Here is a 21314-nt window from a genome sequence, read left to right as displayed (position 1 = left end):
ATTTGATTTGGTCCGATTTAAATATGTGAACGTGACCAATATTTGTATTCTTTTGTATTATTTTTTTTTATTACTATCGCCATCTACTGACCATGTTTTACCCCTTCCACATACACGTGAACTCCTTTTATTTTGTAGATTCCTTTCCTCTCTCCCTTTCCTTTCCTCCTTTCCTAGCTTCCTTTCTATTCATATTTTCCTAGCTTCCTTTCATCCTTGCCAAGCTTCCTTTCTTTCCCTACCTCCCTTTCCTCTCCTCCTTCTCTATCTCAATTTCTTTCACTTTTTTCCTAACTAGGAAAGAAGGACAATCAAGCGAGGAAGAGGAAAGGAAGCTAGACAGGAGGAAAATAAAGGGAGCTAGGAAAGGAGTGCAGGTATCTAGGTAATAAAACGGGGGAAAGGAAAGGAAGCTAGGAAAGGAAGTCAGGAAGGATTTTTTTTATAAATATGTTTTATTGTCACATACACCAGATATGTGCAGGTATTTTTTTATATTTTTTTTATAGTGTCAGCCATAGTAGCAAATTAGGGTTAAATGCCTTGCTCACTTTGGGTATTCGAACCAGCTGGCCCAATGCTGTAATACTAGGTTACCTGCTGCCAAGGGAAGCTAAGAAAGGAGGAAAGGAAATTAGGAAAGGAGAAAAGGAAAGGGAGAGAGGAAAGAAGGAAAGTAATCTAGGAAAGAAAAGGAGTTCACATGTACAGTTTGTGTAAGGGATTAACCACGACCAGTAGATGGCGATAAATGGTATTGGGTTTAGTGACAGGCTAATATTAGTCAGAGGCTATGCTGCAAGTCTGCAGATGGATGCATCTCGTTTGGGGAGGTTGGAAGGGATTCTGGAGATACAGGAGGGTTTGTTTTTTTGTTTACTTTTTTTATTTACTTAGTAGTACATGATTAGGTAGGAGGGTTTAATTTTTATTTGTATGTTTGTTTGTTTTATTTTATTCTAGTCTGTAAATTATGCTTGACCACACCCTCCACTACAGTAGATGGCGGCAGAGGCACGGTTGTTTGCAGACCGCCATTAGAAGAAGGCATGTCATGTGATCTACCATTACAGAAATCTTCTGGAATAAATAAACCGACAAGCTAGTCAACTAAAACATCATAATTTGAAAAGAGGTTACGCTCATTTAGGTTTGTTCAATAAGTTATATCTATATATGAAGTATTATGTCGTCAAGCCATGCCAAAGTCGCGGTTGGTGCATCCAAAGACTCAAGTTTTTTGGGAGGAAGGATACCATCAGAAATCGAAATCATGGCTAAACAGCTGAAGGATTTAGACCAAGAAATGTTTAGAAAAATACTGAAAGGTTTGTTAAATTGTGCATGCCATTAACTTTGTTATATTGTTAAATTAATTAGTTTTAATTTCTCTTCCGTTTGTCCACACACACACACAAACCATTTTGACATCACTTTTCTTGTGTCTATTCCCAGCGGTGGTGAGTGCTATTGAGGGCAAGGACTGCAGAGAAGCAATGAAGGCTATCGCGGAAAATGCTGCCCTCCCTGAAGAACGGTTGAGTTATGTTGTGGCTGGAATGTACAGACTCCTGAAAGAGGCATTACGTATCCCCACATCATCTTTAAAACAAGAGGTAAAGAACTGGTTATTGTTTATGTTGTATTGAAACCATACTCTCATAGACCATGGTCAGATTGGATTTCTAGATGACGTCTGATTTCATGACTCCTACATAACATCTACAATAAAATATTTTTTTACGTCTTCTAGGTCTTCAAAGAAGATCTAAGGGAACTAAGGTAGCTTCTTCCATGTGTCACCTTCATCACCTCATCACATCTCAAAGCTGTGAAGCATCAGTTTATCTTGCCTGTATCAAGGAATTTAACAACTGCTTACAATAGGCCAGAGATCATCAACTAGATTCAGCCAAGGATGGTCGGGGGCCTAATTAAAAAATAATTTGTAGACTGCAACTTGTCCACGTGAAGCCCAAATAGATTTGACCAAAACATAATAATTTCAAACCCTGCTTGTATTTGTATATGATCAATTCTGTCACTATTATGTGTGGGAGTACTTGGAAACAGATTTCCTAAATTAAAATCACTTGAAGCTGATTTCCTGGTGTTTTTACAGTCCATTATTTGCTCAGATAACTTAGGGGGCCAAATAAAACCACATGCGGGCCAAATTTGTCCCACAGGCCGCCAGTTGGGGAACCCTGCAATAGGCAATCCAAGATCCCCATAATTTGTTTATCACAGAAGGAGCTGGCGGTATATGAGAATACACACATTATTACAAAATATTGTGTAAATGAACCCCAAAGGTTTGTTTTTTTGTTGTTGCATTTATCGTAATATGAAACACTGACTCTACACTTGGCAGTCTACATTCAAAGCAATGATTCATACTGTGCCGTCAAAATATTATCTGGACATGTTTTGAATTGTTTTCAGCTGACATTCCTTTCTTTCATTGTAGGATACCTGAGGAATTCATCACAGACTTTGCAAGTGTGGTGTTTGGCAATCGGTATGTTGACTGTTATGGATTAACATTAGCCTATATTCCCACAATTCATTTTGTTGTTATACAATGCATTCGGTAAGTATTCAGACCCCTTCCCTTTTTCCACATTTAGTTACGTTACAGCCTTATTCTAAAATGTATCAAGTAAACATTTTGCACATAAATCTAAACACAATACCCCATAATGGCAATGTGAAAACAGGTTTATGGACATTTTTGCTTATTTACATACAGTACCAGTCAAAAGTTTGGACACCTACTCATTCCAGGGTTTCTTCATTTGTACTATTTTCTACATTGTAAAGACATCAAAACTATGAAATAACATATGGAATCATGTAGTAACCAAGAAAGTGTTAAACAAATCAAAATATATTTTATATTTGAGATTCTTCAAAGTAGCCACGCTTTGCCTTGACGCCTTTGCACACTCTTGGCATTCTGTTAACCAGCTTCATGACCTGGAATGCATTTCAATTAACAGGTGTGCCTTAAGTTAATTTGTGGAATTTCTTTCCTTAATGTGTTTGAGCCAATCAGTTGTGACAAGGTAGTGGTGATATACAGAAGATAGCCCTATATGGCAAGAACAGCTCAAATAACCAAAAAGATACGACAGTCCATTACTTTAAGACGTGAAGGTCAGTCAATCTGGAAAATTTCAAGAACTTTGAAAGTTTCGTCAAGTGCAGTTTCAAAAACCATAAAGCACTATGATGAAACTGGCTCTCATGAGGACTGCCACAGGAAAGGAAGACCCAGAGTTACCTCTGCTGCAGAGAATAAATTCATTAGAATTAACTGCACCTCAGACTGTAGCCCAAATAAATGCTTCACAGAGTTCAAGTAACAGACATCTCAACATCAACTGTTCAGAGGAGACTGTGAATCAGGCCTTCATGGTCGAATTGCTGCAAAGAAACCACTACGAAAGGACAATAATAATAAGAAGATACTTGCTTGGGCCAAGAAGCACGAGCAATGGACATGGAGGAGGTGGTGTGGGGCTGCTTTGCTGGTGACACTGTTTGTGATTTATTTTGAATTCAAGGCACAGTTAACCAGCATGGCTACCACAGCATTCAGCAGCGAAATGCCATCCCATCTGGTTTGCGCTTAGTGGGACTATCATTTTGTTTTTGAACAGGACAATGACCCAAAACACACCTCCAGACTGTGTAAGGGCTATTTTACCAAGAAGGAGAGTGATGAAGTGCTGCCTCAGATGACCTGGCCTCCACAGTCACCCAACCTCAACCCAATTGAGATGGTTTGGGATGAGTTAGACTGCAGAGTGAAGGAAAAGCAGCCAACAAGTGATCAGCATTTGTGGGAACTCCTTCAAGACTTTTGGTAAAGTATTCCTCATGAAGCTGTTTGAGAGAATGCCAAGAGTGTGCAAAGCTGTAATCAAGGCAAAGGCGACGCTACTTTGAATAACTTTTTTTTGGTTACTACATGATATTATTTATATTTCATAGTTTTGATGTCTTCACTATTTTACAATGTAGAAAATAGTAAAGTAAAGAAAAACCCTTGAATGAGTAGGTGTGTCAACTTTTGACTTGTACTGTACATTTTCAGACCCTTTGCTATGAGACTTGAAGTTAAGCTCAGGTGCATCATGTTTCCATTGGTCATCCTTGAAATGTTTCCACAACTTAATTGGAGTCCACCTTTTATTTAAATTAAATTGATTGGACATGATTTGGAAAGGCACACACCTGTCTATATAAGGTCCCTCAGTTGACAGTGCATGTCAGAGCAAAAACCAAGCCCCGAGGTCGAAGGAATTGTCCGTAGCGGTCCAAGACAGGACTGTGTCGAGGGAGAGATCTGGGGAAGGGTACCAAAACATTTCTGCAGCATTGGCAGTTCTGAAGAACACAGTGGCCTCCATCATTCTTAAATGGAAGAAGTTTGGAACCACCATGACACTTCCTAGAGCTGGCCACCCGGCCAAACTGAGCAATTGTGGGAGAAGGGCCTCTGACAGAGCTCCATAGTTCCTCTGTGGAGATGGGAGAAACTTCCAGAAGGTCAACTATCTCTGCAGCACTCCACAAATCAGGCCTTTTATGGTAGAGTGGCCAGGCGGAAGCTACTCCTCAGTAAAAGTCACATGACAGCCCGCTTGGAGTTTTCCAAAAGGCACCTAAAGACTCCGATCATTAAAAACAATATTCTCTGGTCTGATGAAACCAAGATTGAACTCTTTGTCCTGAAGGCCAAGTGTCACATCTGGAAGAAAGCAGGCACCATCTCCACAGTGAAGTACTGTGGTGGCAGCATCATTCTGTTTTTCAGCGGCAAGGACTGGGAGACCAGTCAGGATTGTGGGAAGATGAACGGAGTAAAGTGCAGTGGTCCAGCCAGAGCTGGGACTTGAACCCAATCGAACATCTCTGGAGAGACCTGAAAATAGCTGTGCAGCGACCCTCCCCATCCAACCAGACAGAGCTTGAAAGGATCTGCAGAGAAGAATGGGAGAAACTCCCCAAATACAATCTTGTTGTCATACCCAAGAAGACTCTACTGTTATAGCTACCTAAGATGCTTTAGCAAAATACTGAGTAAAGGGTCTTTAAGACTTATATAAATGTAATATTTAAGTTTGGTGTTTTTTTTAAAAATAAATTTGTAAAAATGCCTAAAAACCTGTTTTTGCTTTGTCACTATGTGGTATTGTCAGTGGTTTAAAGTACTTAGGTAAAAAATACTTGAAAGTACTACTTAAATTGTTTTTGGGGGGTATAGGTACTTTTACTTTACTATTTATATTTTTGACTACTTTTGTCTTCACTAAATTCCTAAAGAAAACAATGTAATTTTTACTCCTTACATTCTCCCTAAGACCCAAAAGTACTTAAATTTTTTATGCTTAGCAAGACAGGAAAATGGTCAAATTCTCGCACTTATTAAGAGAACATCCCTGGCCATCCCTACTGCCTCTGGTCTGGTGGTCTCACTAAACACATGCTTAATTTGTAAATTCTATAATATATGGATTTTTTTTTACATTTTGCAATTATATTTGAGACAAAAGTATATTTAAAACCAAATACTTTTAGACTTTTACTCAAGTTGTATTTTAGTGGGTGACTTTTACTTGAGTAATTTTCTATTAATACCGGATCAGTGGGACCCCCGCGGGAGGGTTGAGATAACTTAGGCTAATGTGATTAGCTTGAGGTTGTATGTTACAAGAACATTTCCCAGGACATAGACATATCTGATATTGGCAGAAAGATTAATCTAACTGCACTGTCCAATTTATAGTAGCTATTACAGTGAAAGAATACCATGCTATTGTTCGAGGAGAGCGCACAGTTGTGAACTTGGAAATGTATTAATAAACCAATTAGGCACATTTGGGCAGTCTTGATACAAAATTTTAAACAGAAATGCAATGGTTCATTGGATCGATCTAAAACTTTGCACATGCACTGCTGCCATCTAGTGGCCAAAATCTAAATTCGCTCGGGCTGCACTCGGGCTGGCGTAATACATTATGGCATTTCTCTTGCATTTCAAAGATGATGGTACAACAACAAAAAATGTGTTTTTTTTCTTTATTTTATCTTTCACCAGATCTAATGTGGTGTTCTACATTTTAATTTAACATTTCCACTAACTTCAGTGTTTCTTTTCAAATGGTATCAAGAATATGCATATCCTTGCTTCAGTTCCTGAGCTACAGGCAGTTAGATTTGGGTATGTCATTTTTGGAGAATAAAAATAAAAAAAAAAGGGGGGGGGGGGGCAGATCCTTTAGAGGGAACTTTACTTTTACTCAAGTATGACTACTATTGGGTACTTTTTCCACCACTGGGTATAGATTGCTGGGGGGGACATTCAAATAAAAAAATAATAAGGCTGTAATGTAACAGTTTGGAAAAAATCAAGGGGTCTGTTTACTTTCCGAATGCACAAAATGACAAACTTAACAAAAAGGTTTGTCTTAAACTAAAATCCAGGTTTCCAGCACTTCAGTGGTGGGTTTATTGTGCACAGAGACCCCTGTGGTGCTCACTTTGTGATTGTGGATCAGCTCACTGTCCCTTGCTTTCTCTGGGGGGTTTTCAGACGAACAGCACTGGAGGCAGTGGCTACACAGCAGGGGCCTCGATTACCCTCCCTGAAGGATTTTAGATGGAGAGTGGATGTGGCCATATCAACAAGGTACACTATACTTTGTTCACTATCACATAGGAGGGTCAACTTTTTGATGGAGAAATTGAACAGAGAATTAAACTGAGAAAATATTGTGAGAACTGAAAATGTGCATGAAATGCATGCAGTGTTATCGTTATATAGTAGTACAATAAATGGTTTGATAAATAGTTAACACATTTCATTGTGTAGTGAGAATTTAAAAAGCAAACGGTATTGCTTAGAAGGCTCTGATTTAATAATACATGCATCACATTGTCTGTTATTTTCTTGGAAGCTCCCTAGCTCGTGCCTTGCAGCCCTCCATTTTAATGCAGATGAAGCTCTCAGATGGAAAGGCCCATCGCTTTGAGGTAAAAACACAAACAACTTGCTTGGTATGGCTTTCATATGCACGTCTCCTCACTGGCTTACTAGGGTGAGGGTTGATTTTAAGTTTGTCTAATGCATGTAAAGATGTGTGTAATTACTCAGCCTGTAAATATGTTGGCCTATCACAGTTGCAAGTAGGTTACTATGTAACAGTGTGTCCCTGCTTTATACAACTGTGTACAACATGGTTTAGACTAGAATATGGGCTACATCTGTTTTAGACTATCAACATCTTATGGTGAAGGATTATGGGAACTGTCTGGCATGTCCAACACTTCCCTCAAACATAAATATTGTACTGTGTTCAAACAAGTAATCAGACATTTGTATGACAGAGCTTGATATCAGCATTCATAGTGTTAATAGTGTTATTTCCTTCAATACAATTGGGTCATTTTAAAGGTAGACTCAGCAATATGACCTAGATGCAGAAAGAAAACAGCATAGTGGGTCAATTTCCGCAACAACTAAGGACGTTGACGTTGAAGCACGAGGCTCAACTTCTCCGCTGTTTTGGTTCCGTGGCTACCACGTTGTAAATGAGTGAAGAGAACACGGCATGCTGCTCATGGCAACGTCATTCTACCAGTCTACCTTTTTTTTTTTTTTTTTTTTTTTAAATATGTCTGGGTTTTTCTTCCTAGGTGCCTGTTTCCAAGTTCCAAGAACTCCGATACAACGTTGCGCTTATTCTTAAAGAGATGAACGATCTGGAGAAGAGAAGCGTTTTGAACATTCAAGATTAACCGTGCATGTCAGTAAGGTTATTAGAAGATGGTTTCATCAGGCAAGGTTTTTGCCATAAAGGATTTATATAATTTTGACATGTCATACTGTAGATATTAAATATTATCAATTGTACTAAAATGGGTGTTGTATTTTAAATATCAGATATTTTTATTAGCACTTGACTTAATAATGGTGTTAACAGTAAATGTATTGTTTGTGTTTATAACTTGTGTTTATTTAAATTACAGTTCAAAGTAAAGTTGACCTAGAATTGCTAAGGTGACATGGGGGAAAGTTATGGGTCAGCCACAGGATGAAGGATAAACCTCATCCAGGTCTAGACTGACTGGGTGACACCGATGGCCCACTTTCAGAGTCACTGTAAAAGAAGGTTGACCTGTCCCTGGCTGTCTGAAAATGGGATTGAGTTCATTTGCAAGCTCAGACGACCTACCTGTGTGGAGGAATTTGGGTAACAATGTAACCCACTAACAGTCTTTAGTCCTTGAATGAATAAAAACACATTTTCCATGTAATACTGCCTCTAGCACAGTGCCTATTAATGTGCCACGTTAATGCCGGCAGCATACCACCCGGCATGCCACTGCTGGCTTGCTTCTGAAGCTAAGCAGGGTCAGTCCCTGGATGGGAGACCAGATACTGCTGGAAGTGGTGTTGGAGGGCCAGTAGGAGGCACTCTTTCCTCTGGTCTAAAAAATATTCAAATGCCCCAGGGCAGTGATTGGGGACACTACCCTGTGTAGGGTGCCGTCTTTTGGATGGGACGTTAAACGGGTGTCCTGACTCTCTGAGGTCATTAAAGATCCCATGGCATTTATCGTAAGAGGGGCGGTGTCCTGGCTAAATTCCCAATCTGGCCCTCAAACCATCACGGTCATCTAATGATGTTTACAATTGGCTCATTCATCCCCCTCCTCTCCCCTTTAACTATTCCCCAGGTCGTTGCTGTAAACGAGAATGTGTTCTCAGTCAACCTGGTAAAATCACAAATAAAATAAAAACATTAGTAAAACAAGCTTAAGAATTTGTAATTATAATAGACTATCTATTATATCACTTTATAGCCTACTGCAACATACTCTCTCAGAGTGCTATGTAGATTTTTTTGTCCCTGTAGGAGAACCCTCTGAAAATAAGGTTCCAGATAGAACCCTTTTCAGTTCACATAAAACCTTATTTGGTAGAACATCTGCTTCCAAATATCACCCTTGAGGTGGTTCTATGTGGAACCAAAAAGGGTTCTCAGAATCCTATTTTAGAGGGTTTTAGTGGGTTAACTGCCTTGTTATGGGGCAGAACGACAGATGTTTACCATGTCTGCTCCTTTCGGTTACTGGTCCAACGCTCTAACCACTAGGCAGCCTGCCGCGCCATATGCTCTACTGTCCAAGAGACCAGTGATGGAATGCCATCAGCCTACGTACGTCTATACAAGTATTACGCATTAGACCCATTTCAGCACATTGACCGACTTCTATCCTCAGTCCAGACGCTCTGTTACAACTGAATTGTTATTAGGCAACCGCGTTAGAAACCTGTCCAATACAAACAGCTGGCTGTGGTCACATGACAGTTTATGTAACTTTTATTTATTTATTTATTTATTTAAATAAAAAAAATAGTGAGAATATTATTTATGGTGTGCTATCATATCGTCTGAGTAGTGAGCTGAACAGGGGCGAAGACCTCAGAAAATGAGATAAATAGAGAACGACCTGTTACTTCCAAAAAGGAAATATTAATTTCGCGAGAATACTACACAACAGCAGTCATCATGGGAACGGATAGTACAGATTGTATGCTGCTTCTTGCGGTAGAAGCGTTTACATCTAAAAACTTCGGGCTCGCAGCAGACATATACGAATGTCAAATGCTGCTCCTCCGTGACCCTGGTAAGCAGCAAGATCTGTTGGTGAAACGAGCCGATGCCCTGGCATTTGCTGGCAAATTGAACGAAGCTTTCGAAATCTACCGAAAAGCGGCTGAAATCGAGAGACTCCGACCAGACCATCTGGAGAATCTTATTAAATATCTCTCTAACAGTATTAAAAGAAATGATGGGACACACAGTCAAAGCAACAGGCAGGAGACGAACTCTTATTGCGTTGGATATGATGCATTTACCTGCAGAATATGTTATAGATTTCTATACGAGCCAGTTACCTTGCCTTGTGGACACTGCTTTTGCAAAAAGTGCCTGGACAGAGAAAAAACGCCTGTCTGCTGCAAAGAGTGCAATGACATGACCAAATTCAATGATGTGGACAATTATAGAGTAAATGTTGTTCTTAGTAACTTGTTATCAAAGTGGTTTCCAGTTCAATTACTTGCTGTTCATCTGAGACGTGAGGGGAATGGACTATATTCAGAGAAAATGGATTCTGCTTTGGAAAAATACAACAAAGCAATACAAATAGGTATGGTATTTTACCTTTTCATTTCAATCAATGTTCTAAATGGAATTAAATTCAATTAAATCCTATGCAATGTTGCAACCGTATGTAGGGTACTGTTTTCAGTGCCCGTGGGCTGGTTTAATTGACAGCTGAATCAGCAGCGTGTGGTGTAAACTGCGCTACATTGTAAGATTGATGGGGAAATTATTATAACAATGTATCCTGTTTTACTAGGCTATAATCCCTTAATTAGGAAAGAGTCGTGCTTTTGTCAGACATGGGCGTGTGAAGGTTAAATAAAATGTTATGTAGGCTAGGCCAGGGTTGTTTGGGAAACACTGGGCTTGGCGACCAAACATTGAGTGACATGTGAGCCATGGCATTTTGTTGTGATCGTGTAACAAACGGTAAAATACATGTGGTTCAAGGGTAATTAAAGTTCAACAGTAGACACAGGAGTATTGGTTCCACTGTCATTATTGATTAAACATATACTTCTTCAAATGTTGAACAACAATCAAAAATCCCCACATTTTCACTGTGATCTAAAGAACACTGGTCTTGTGTGACATTCAATGATAGATAGATGATCATTTTCAGTATGTTGTATTTATTTTCCAGCTCCAAGGGACCATGTTCTGTACAGCAACCGATCACAGATCAATTCCAGTCTGAAGAATTACCAGGATGCCCTCCATGATGCAGAGATGGCATGCAAGCTCATGCCTCTTTGGTCCATGGTGAGGGTTGGATGTTTTGCCATGTTTAATTTAGATCTATCATCAGAACTTCACAATGTAAAGCAATTGTAGGATTGTACTGATTACTAAACATTATTTTTCTTCCAGGGACATATTAGAAAAGCACAAGCTCTTGTCACTCTGGGGAAATGTGAAGAAGCGTTAAGAGAGTACCTGGTCGTCATTGCATTAGACCCTGAGAGTAAACTGGCAAAAACAGAGGCGCAAAATATTCTGAGTGATCTCCTGGCCCCTGTCACTGATCAAGTACACAGAAGAATCCTGGACTGCACAAGCCTACTATCTTCCAGAAGTAGATTTAAAGGTGGCGCCCTGAACACCTCAAGCTGCATCATCACCACATCTTACAAGGTAAGAGAAGTCATCTATCTTCTGACTTTTTCTATATAATACAGTACTATCATATAGTGCCTGGAGTTGAGCTCATGAACTTACTAAAATGCCCTATCATCACCCTTTCTCACAGGAATACAAGAATATCATCGCCTCTGACGAGAAGTTGACGTTGTCGCCCACGATGAGTGAATCTAAGACAGATGGCTCGTTTGAGACATGCAGCGGAAAGAAAAGAGAAAATCAGGTGAATGTCTGCCATCCCAGCGTCACCAACAGGAGCGTCTTCCTCAAACGTAGCTCGTCCGAGGACAGCCAATTGGACAGTAGCGACATCTGCAAGCGTTCCAGATATGGTAAGTTTAAATGCCTCTTGTCTCTGCTCTTCAATTCAATGGAGCTTTATTGGCATGATGTCTACTGTAAGTGAAGTAGTCGTTGAGATTCACATTCTAACTCAAATGGTTCTCCTTTACAGAAGTGACCCAGAATGAACAGGCAACTTCCTGGAGTACAGTGCTTGCTGGCCTCATAGACCCGACTGACCTGGAGTGTTCTCTGTGTATGAGGTGAGTGCTACCATCCATGACAATACTTGTAGCTAAATTGTAGTATTTGCCACTTAAGGCTAAAAAGATAGTAATATAGTGTTCTGCTTTTGATTCTGATATTCTAGGATTAAAAGTTATTTCCTCAGCCTGATACAAGTCAGTTATTTTACAAGTGAACACAAGATATCAATCTTCCTTTCTGATAGTATTAAGCAATAAAGATGAATTGGTAAACATCTAGACTTATTTTCACCATTATGCACAATAAATAAGAACCTGAAAGTAATCAACACTAGAGTAGTGTGAGACGTTCTGAGTATCCTTTCTCTCCATGATATACCCTAGGCTATTTTATGAACCAGTCACCACTCCTTGTGGACACACTTTCTGTCTGAAATGCCTCGAGCGATGTCTGGACTACAACCCCAAGTGTCCTCTCTGCAAGATGGATCTGAAAGAGTATCTGTCAGAAAGTAAATACAACAAGACTGTCTTGGTGGAGAACCTCATCTGCACGTATCTGCCATCCGAGCTCCTAGATAGGCAGAAAGTCAACGCGGAGGAGATTGCAGACTTATCGAAGTAAGAATCACGTCAGCATACAGACACTACCCCATTGATCCAGTACTGTGTAACAAAGACATGTAACATGGCATTTATGTTTCTTCACCTGTAACTTTGGATATATTATTTCCTCAAACTAATAATTTTCTCTACTTTGATTTCTTCTTTTGCAGTCTAAACAAGAACGTGCCTATATTTGTTTGCACCATGGCCTTCCCCACAGTTCCATGCCCTCTTCACGTCTTCGAGCCCTGCTACCGGCTGATGATCCGCAGGTGTATGGAGATGGGCACCAAGCAGTTTGGAATGTGCCTCGATGATAACCTCAAAGGGTGAGTAAAAGCCTGTACAAAGCAGAGAGACATTGTGTTGCATGTTCCTCAGTCAGACAGGGGATATCGGCATCATCTGGCAGTTCATGTTAACAACTCAGAAGCCCCATTGGGTCAACTCTCTTGTCTGGCCCCATTGGGTTAATTCTCTTGTTTGTCCCCATTGAGGGCCTTAGGGTATTATCAGAACTGAGCAGGTCTTGCGTGTCATTTTGTATAAGCAACTTCAGATAGTTTATATAGCCAATTTTATTGTTTGGTCCCCCTGTGAATGCCTTAAGCACATTTTTGGTCTTATTTGCTTACCATATCTACTTTTTTTCCTTCCCCATAGATTTGCAGATTACGGTTGCCTCCTGGAGATCCGAAACGTGGAATTCTTTGCAGATGGCCGCTCCGTTGTTGACACCATCGGGAAAAGAAGGTTTAAAGTCATTGAGCACCACCAGAGAGATGGGTACAACACAGCAGACATTGAATACCTGGAAGACATTAAGGTAATTTGTTAATCACATAAACTCAAGCATTTGTGTGAATGTTCTCTGAACTTGTTTGAACATGTTTAAAGTGTGTTAGTGTATCTCGCTGTGCTAATAAAGGCTGTTTTTGTTCTGTATAGGTGGAGGGTGTGACAGAGAAGGAGCTGCAGAGTCTCCATGATGCAGTGTACGATCAGGCCTTAATCTGGGTCAACTCCCTCAGAGCAGAACAGATGGAGAGGATCGTGGGTCACTTTGGGCCCATGCCAGAGAAAAACTCTGAACCACAGGTAAATATGTGAACCCTGGATACAGATCGTATTTGTGTTCACTCTATTTTGATATGACACAGTTTGTATTGAACAGGTTATGGATAGATTCTTCTGGTTGTCCCCTGTAGGCCAGCCCCAATGGGCCGTCCTGGTGCTGGTGGCTGCTGGCAGTCCTTCCTCTGCAGGGTCGAGCCCAGCTGCCCTTCCTTGCCCTGACCTCCCTGAAGGACAGACTCAGTGGCATCCGCAGAGTACTCCTCTTCATGACCCGCAACCGCTCCTCTCGGTGACTCCAACCCTCACACAACCATCCATCTCCTCCATGTGGATGTCTGTTTTGTCAGAAAGACCAAATGTTAACGAAAGCCTTCTGCGTAAATAGGTTATTGGCAAGTGGGCTTTGATTAGATTACCAAAATGTGATGCTGATTATTTCTTCCTTCCAAGGATTAGAAGAGGCTATTTATGGACTGAATCTTTTAATCAGTGTGCTTTGAAGACAATAATGATTGATTTAGTTTTTCTTTATTATTTATAAACACAGCGTGTGCATGTAACATGTTTACATCCCTGGGAGGGATGACAAACTCAACTATTACATAAATAACTTTTTTTTTTTTTTCCATAGGGTTTGTTAACCACCACAAATGACATATTATCAAAACCAAAACCCCTGAAAATGTAGAAAGTTAGTTAACAAAATGACGATACAGAACAGGTTCCGCTGCTGCTTTAACTCTATCATTCAGATAATAGGATTCCTCCTGTTCTGGTGGAGATGAGTGTGATACACCTCCTGTTGAATATGTATTGTTATTTATATGACCTACTTTGCAGCAGCAGCATAAGTGATACTCACATGGTGAGCAAAGATGGGTCGTGGGATTTGCCTTTAAGAAAGGAAAACCTTTTTATTGTTTTGTTGGACGTTACATGATTCTTTGTCTGACACTTAAAAAAAAAAAAGTTTTCTACTGTTATTTTTATGTTATGATGATCACCTTTTTATACAGACAATGTTGAACCAGGATGGTTGTTGTTGTTGTTAAATCTTGTGGAAATGTGTTAATGAACAACAATTATGTTTTGTATTCCAAGGGCCAAGTGTAAGTTATTGTATTTATATAGGGCTGCCTTGTCTCTTATTATTTGCAACATATATGGTCATAAATTAGAGATGACGCACGTGACGAACAAACTCAGAGTGATTGCAATAATGGTTACCACTTGTGCAGCGTGATTCCTGGCTTGTATACAAAAGACAACGAAATGAATGTGAACATGAAAATAACTGTAGACGAGGGAAATATCAACTTGTAGAGCGTGCAGGATTTATCAGCCTTGCCACTATTACCACTTTCCACTATTCTCAGTTTGGTTTTAGAAAAACATTTTGCATTAGGTTGTCCTGACCTAAGCTCAAAACACTCTGAAATGATTTTCTGAACACACATTACAGTCAGATGAAACAGGCAGTAGTCTAACCATTCTAAAAGCTCATGAAGGAGTTGGAATAGTTATTTCTGACATTTGAACTGTCATCTTGCCATTCCAGTTATTGTCCACTGGAAGTCCTCATAAACGGTAGCATCAAACACTCTGATTTCTAATCTTTTTCAACATTTAGTGCCTTAAGTTGGATTTCCCCCATGATGCCAGTACTATAAAGCTCAAACTATGTAGCAGAATTCAGGGTTCAAGGTAGCGTTCCATCGAGGAAGACTTGGCTTAAAGTTAAAACTATTACTGAGGAGAAAAACAGTCATTTAAACAATTCCAGTCCTGGTTTATTGTGAGTATTGTTGTTGTTACAAATATTGGTATTATATTGTGTATTTTATCCCAACTAAATGAAAATCATCTCAATGCAAGAACACAATTTGAGTATTTTCAGCTGGACTTTCAGATACAACAACAACAACATTGAGCCTTGGTTGAGTTAAAAAAATGTCAGGATAAAAGCTAATTGATTGGCATGTCAATTCAAGTAGATTATGTTTCCTCTCCAACATCACACATTTGCATGTCTATACATTTGATATGGCTGTTGCATGTAAGCCAAATTCTATGCAAAGATGCATTCTTCTCATTTACATCAGAAAATGCCAAAACAATAGAAATTCAATGGTAGTATCTTCCTGTCCTTTTTTGAATTCCACATTGAACCTTGCTCTAATGATTGAAGCCTTCTACCTCTGACACACTGACCTGTAGCTCTTCCACCACAGAACATGCTAATTAAAATGGACATGTCATTTGTTTCTATGGAGATTTGTTGACCATGGATTAAGTCTTTTTGGGGTGATTGTATAACACAGGTATAATTGCCTCTAACTGTATGTCTTTACAAAAAAAAAATGGAATGTATGTTGTAGGCATCTTATCTGACGTTATTTCTGTTTTGATGGAAATGTAGTCATTGCAATGTTATACAATGTACAGAAAACACACTTCTGAATAAAAAAGGCTCTTAATTAGTGGAATAAGAGCTAAACCGATGGTCTTTCATTTGTCTCGTCCCGTGTTCAACATTTTTCTCCTTTGGTTACGTGTTAGTCTAAAGTAGTATCAATATAGCTCTTTAGAAACGTCTAGAATGTTGGGACATAACAGAAAACTTATGTAAGGCTGCATTGACTTTACACAACAGTGTGAATGTAGGTCACGGTTCAGGAAGAAGGAAACACTATTCCACTCCCCTTGCCCCACTGCCCCACATTCTGCAGCTCTGCCTTTCTGCTGGAGGAGATGACCTTACCCATACCGAACCGCACCTCCCTGACTGGGAGGGATAATGGACTCCGAGGAAGAGGGGACAAGTAGCACCAATGTAATTAGCAGTCTGTCTGTCTGGTGGGAGTGAGGGAGGGAGAAGCCATGGGGATATATTTAATAGGGCTTACATAACGGGGCAGTCAGACGTTACGTAAACTTTGAAATGGGGTTAGCATCTGCAGAGGATCAGGGTATCTTGTTCCGCCTTTGAGAGAGGGCATTTTTCAGCAGTCGGTACAGGAATCGTGCCAAAATGGCAAGGGACTCTTCCCCCCCCCCCCCCCCCATCTTTGTTATTTTGAATAAGGTGTCATGCTTTGTTTGTTCAGGACAGAAAAATGTATAAACAAACTTCAGTGAGTGACAAATGGGATCTCAAAGGTGTGAAGCGACAAAGGCCAGATATTATTCAACTGTACTGAGAGCCCCACTGGAACTAGAGAGTATAAAAGATACTCTTTCTCAGCAAAGGCCTTAAAACCGATCCCTCATCAGCGTGCCCTAGCCAGACTGGCCACATAACACTAGTCCTATGTTACACGCCAAGTAAGGTTATGTAACTGAAATGATAAGGCCACTAGAGGGGTTGCTATTGGAACTTGGCGGATACACCTTCCCCCAATTTTATAAAACATGTAGCACACTGACAGAAGTAGGGCAAAGCAGTGCATTGTGGGAAAACTGGTTACCTAACTTACCCAGAAAAGGCATCTGGGAGGTTAAGTGCCTGTCTGTGTTCTGATGTGACGACAGAACTCACACTTAGTGCTAGATCGTCCATTGTAAACAGTGTGGGAAACTGCGTGGGAGGGCAGTGTGTCAAAGGGCTAGAGTGTGCCCATGTGAGAAGTGTGTGACTGTGTGTGCCACAAGCTCATATGATACAGTGTTAGGTGCTCCATGTATAGCCCTGAGATGCTGCTGCCTGTGGCTGGTAGCTCTGAGATGCTGCCAGTGGATGGATGGCACAGAGGGTGGGCTCTGGCTTCGATACTGTCTCCTATCGCTTCAATGCTGCCAACACTTCCATGCTGTCACACTGGGCTGGCTGTGCTTGTAATGTGCAGACAGCCTGCCCTCAGCCTTAAGCTGCTGCGAATAAATGCATGCTATTTTAATGTGCCTAATCAAAGTGTTGTATAATGGTTATCATATTGTAACGGATATTCCAGGGTTTGTCTTTGTATCCCTCAAAGCTTTGTCTGTGATGAGGAATAGTCAAACTAAAGAGTATACATCCTAGTTTACAACATGTGACAACAGTTGTGATACAACAGAGAGTTTGTCCGCAAAAACATTTTTACACAGGCAATGTGGAGACACCACCCAATGATTATGCAATGATTTTTGTGCAGGCAGACTGTTGTATCGCAACCATTGTGTCAAATGCATTTTACATCAGTTGTACAAATTGTATTGTGTATTTGGCCATAGTCTTATCTTGCATTACACTTGTCTACTCTAATTCAATTAAATAAATACACATTCTTTAAACACCAGATGAGGGGGCCATTAGATTGCAAAGGCTTTTCAAAAGCAACGTTTGAGAGGGCTATCAACATGAGCTGAAACACAGGAAACATCTCTGCCACTGAAACATTCCTGACTCTTGGGAATGTGTGGTCTGTGCCTCCAACAAAACACCCCATGCACACGAGCTTAACCCATGGGCTGAAATGGAAGGTTGCGGAACACAAAAGAGATTTCATGAGTCAGTGCCTCGGTTATCTCCCCTCTCCGAACCACTTTTGTAATCTGGAAGAATAATGCCATGAAAAAGCATTTCCCTGTCTGGTTCTCTGTCTTGGCATATTTTTTATACTGAATGTTATCAGATCTTCAACAAAAACTTAATATTAGATAAAGGGAACTTGAGTTTACAAATAACAAAAAAATATACTTATTTTATTTATTTAATTAACAAAGTTATGCAACACCCAATGCCCCTGTGTGAAAAAGGAATTGCCCCATTACATTCAATAACTGGTTGTTCCACCTTTAGCTGCAATCAAATCAAACTGTATTTTTCACATGCGCCGGATACAGCATGTGTAGTTGTTGATCAGTCTCTCACATCGCTGTGGAGGAATTTGTGCCCACTCTTACATGCAGAACTGCTTTAACTCAGTGATATTTGTGGGGTTTTAAGCATGAATTGCTCGTTTCAAGTTCTGCCACAACATCTCAATTAGGATTAGATCTGCACTTTGAGTCGGCCATTCCAAAACTTCACATTTAGTTTTCGCCAGACATAATGGTGGCGGTAGTGTGATTGTTTGGGGATGCTTTGCTTCCTCAAGACCGGGACGACTTGCCTTAATAGAAGGAATCATGAATTCTGCTCTGTATCAGAGAGTTCTACAGAAGAATGTCAGGCCATCCATCTGTTAGCTGAAGTTGAAGCGCAGCTGAGTCATGCAGCAAGACAATGATCCAAAACACACACTCAAGTCTACATGAAAATGGCTAAAAAGCAACAAATGTGAAGTTTTGAAATGGCTTGGTCAAAGTCCAGACCTAATCACAATTGAGATGTTGTGGCAGGACTTGAAATGAGCAATTCATGATTGAAAACCCACAAATGTCCCTGAGTTAAAGCAATTCTGCATGGAAGAGTGGGCCAAAATTCCTCCACAGCGACGTGAGAGACTGACCAACAACTACAGGAAGCATTTGGTTGGAATTGCAGCTTAAGGTGGCACAACAAGTTATTGAGTGTAAGGGGGCAATTACTTTTACACACAGGGGCATTGGGTGTTGCATAACTTTGTTTATGAAATAAGTAAGTCATTGTTGTGTTATTTGTTCACTCAGGTTTCCTTTATCTAATATTAGGTTTTGGTTGAAGATCTGATAACATTCAGTATCAAACATATTCTAAAGTAGAGAAAATTAGAAGGGGGCAAATACTTTTTCACAGCACTGTACATGCTTTTATGTGCATGATGTAACAAATACCCCCTCTGCAGCCAGGTCACTGTCAGTGCGGTCCAGTAGTCAAAAAGTGGACATCAGGAAAACTGTAGAATCACACTTCTTTAGTGAGGTGAAGCTCAATTCACTAAGTTGTCAAAAATAAATAATACCTAGCATTTAATAAGGTTTGTAACCCTTCAACACTCTGACCATAGAAGCAAATGGCTGGGCTGACATATCTGCACCTAGACAGCTGCAGCTGAACAGCCTTTATATAACAGTACCTGGCCCGGGCCATCCACTGGGTGTGTAGGTGCCTTATTCACTAGACATAATAAAGCCCTTGATGTGAGTAATGTGCTTGTGTAACACAGGAGAAAATGGCACAGAGGTTTGCAATGGCAGCGCAGCCCAAGAAGGTCAAGCGAGCCAAGCCGTTCCAAGTGTGGTTGTATAACATGTAATTGGGTACAGTAGGCTGCTTAGTTATAAATACTAGTACACAGGAAGGAAGATAGTGTGCCTGCTTAATCATATCATGTAAAATTAAGTTCCATCTAAGTCATTACAAACTGAAGGGTATTTTCAGGTACAGTATGTGGAATGTGTACTGTGCAATGCAGGAATGGCTTAATAGCAACAGGCAGTGTTAATGCTCCCTCTGACTTCGTTTCCATGCTACTGCAGTTCTAATGGATCAACAAGGCATGCTTTGAGTTTTATAACCAGTACCAGTCAAAATGTTGGACACACCTACTCATTCAAGGCTTTTTAAAATATTTGGATTATTTTCTACATTGTAGAATAATAGTGAAGAGATCAGACTATGAAATAACACATATGGAATCATGTAGTAACTAAAAAAGTGTTAAACAAATCAAAACATCTTTTATATTTGAGATTCTTCAAAGTAGCCACCCTTTGCCTTGATGACAGCTTTGCACACTCTTGGCATTCTCTCAACCAGCTTCATGAGGTAGTCACCTGGAATGCATTTCAATTAACAGGTGTGCCTTGTTAAAAGTTAATTTATGGAATTTATTTCCTTCTTAATGCGTTTGAGCCAATCATTTGTGTTGTGACATGGTAGGGGTCATATACAGAAGATAGCCCTATTTGATGAAAGACCAAATCCATATTATGGCAACAACAGCTCAAATAATCAAAGAGAAACAACATTCCATCATTACTTTAAGACATGAAGGTCAGTCAATACGGAACATTTTAAGAACTCTGAAAGTTTCTTCAAGTGCAGTCACAAAAACCATCAAGCGCTATGATGAAACTGGCTCTCAAGAGGACCGCCACAGGAAAGGAAGACTGAGAGTTACCTCTGCTGCAAGGGATACGTTCATTAGAGTTAACTGCACCTCAGATTGCAGCACCAATAAAAGCATCACAGAGTTCAAGTAACAGACACCTCAACATCAACTGTTCAGAGAGGACTGCGTGAATCAGGCCTTCATGGTCGAATTGCTGCAAAGAAACCACTACTAAAGGACACCAATAAGAAGAAGAGACTTGCTTTGGCCAAGAAACACGAGCAATGAACATTAGACTGGTGGAAATCTGTCCTTTGGTCTGATGACTCCAAATTTGAGATTTTTGGAACCAATTGCCGTGTCTTTGTGAGACGCAGAGTAGGTGAACGGATGATCTCCGCATGTGTGGCTCCCACCATGGAGGTGTGATGGTGCTTTGCTGGTGACACTGTGTGATTTATTTAGAATTAGAGCCACACTTAACCAGCATGGCTACATCCGTATTCTACAGCGATACGCCATCCCATCTGGTTTGCTCTTAGTGGGATATCATTTGTTTTTCAACAGAACAAATGACCCAACATACACCTCCAGGCTGTGTAAGGGTTATATGACCAAGGAGAGTGATGGAATGCTGCATCAGATGACCTGGCCTCCACAATCACCTGACCTCAACCCAATTGAGATGGTTTTGGATTAGTTGGACTACAGAGTGAAAGAAAAGCAGTCAACACCTGCTCAGCATATGTGGGAACTCAGACTGTTGGAAAAGCATTCCACATGAAGCTGGTTGAGAGAACGCCAAGAGTGTGCAAAGCTGTCGTCAAGGCAAAGGGTGGCTACTTTGAGGAATCTGAAAT

General features: G+C 40.3%; 2 protein-coding genes across 2 annotated transcripts; both read left to right on the top strand.

The window, feature by feature from the left end:
* Window positions 1-1026: 1026 nt before the first annotated feature.
* On the top strand, window positions 1027-10230 carry LOC139390550 (COMM domain containing 5). Its single transcript, XM_071137745.1, has 7 exons — window positions 1027-1328; window positions 1456-1616; window positions 1754-1782; window positions 2471-2521; window positions 6605-6700; window positions 6969-7044; window positions 7708-10230. Exons 1-7 carry the CDS (start codon window positions 1187-1189, stop codon window positions 7807-7809), a joined length of 657 nt encoding a protein of 218 aa, XP_070993846.1. The 5' UTR covers window positions 1027-1186; the 3' UTR covers window positions 7810-10230.
* Window positions 9455-16004, top strand: LOC139390549 (LON peptidase N-terminal domain and RING finger protein 3-like). Its single transcript, XM_071137744.1, has 10 exons — window positions 9455-10230; window positions 10831-10949; window positions 11058-11321; window positions 11437-11659; window positions 11782-11872; window positions 12200-12436; window positions 12592-12750; window positions 13085-13247; window positions 13370-13519; window positions 13630-16004. Exons 1-10 carry the CDS (start codon window positions 9588-9590, stop codon window positions 13789-13791), a joined length of 2211 nt encoding a protein of 736 aa, XP_070993845.1. The 5' UTR covers window positions 9455-9587; the 3' UTR covers window positions 13792-16004.
* The last annotated feature ends 5310 nt before the right edge of the window (window positions 16005-21314 follow it).

Source organism: Oncorhynchus clarkii, chromosome 31 (genome assembly GCF_045791955.1).
Source record: "Oncorhynchus clarkii lewisi isolate Uvic-CL-2024 chromosome 31, UVic_Ocla_1.0, whole genome shotgun sequence".
NCBI lineage: Eukaryota > Metazoa > Chordata > Actinopteri > Salmoniformes > Salmonidae > Oncorhynchus > Oncorhynchus clarkii.
The sequence above is the reverse complement of the archived record's forward strand: the minus strand, read 5'-3'. Positions and strand labels throughout refer to the sequence as shown.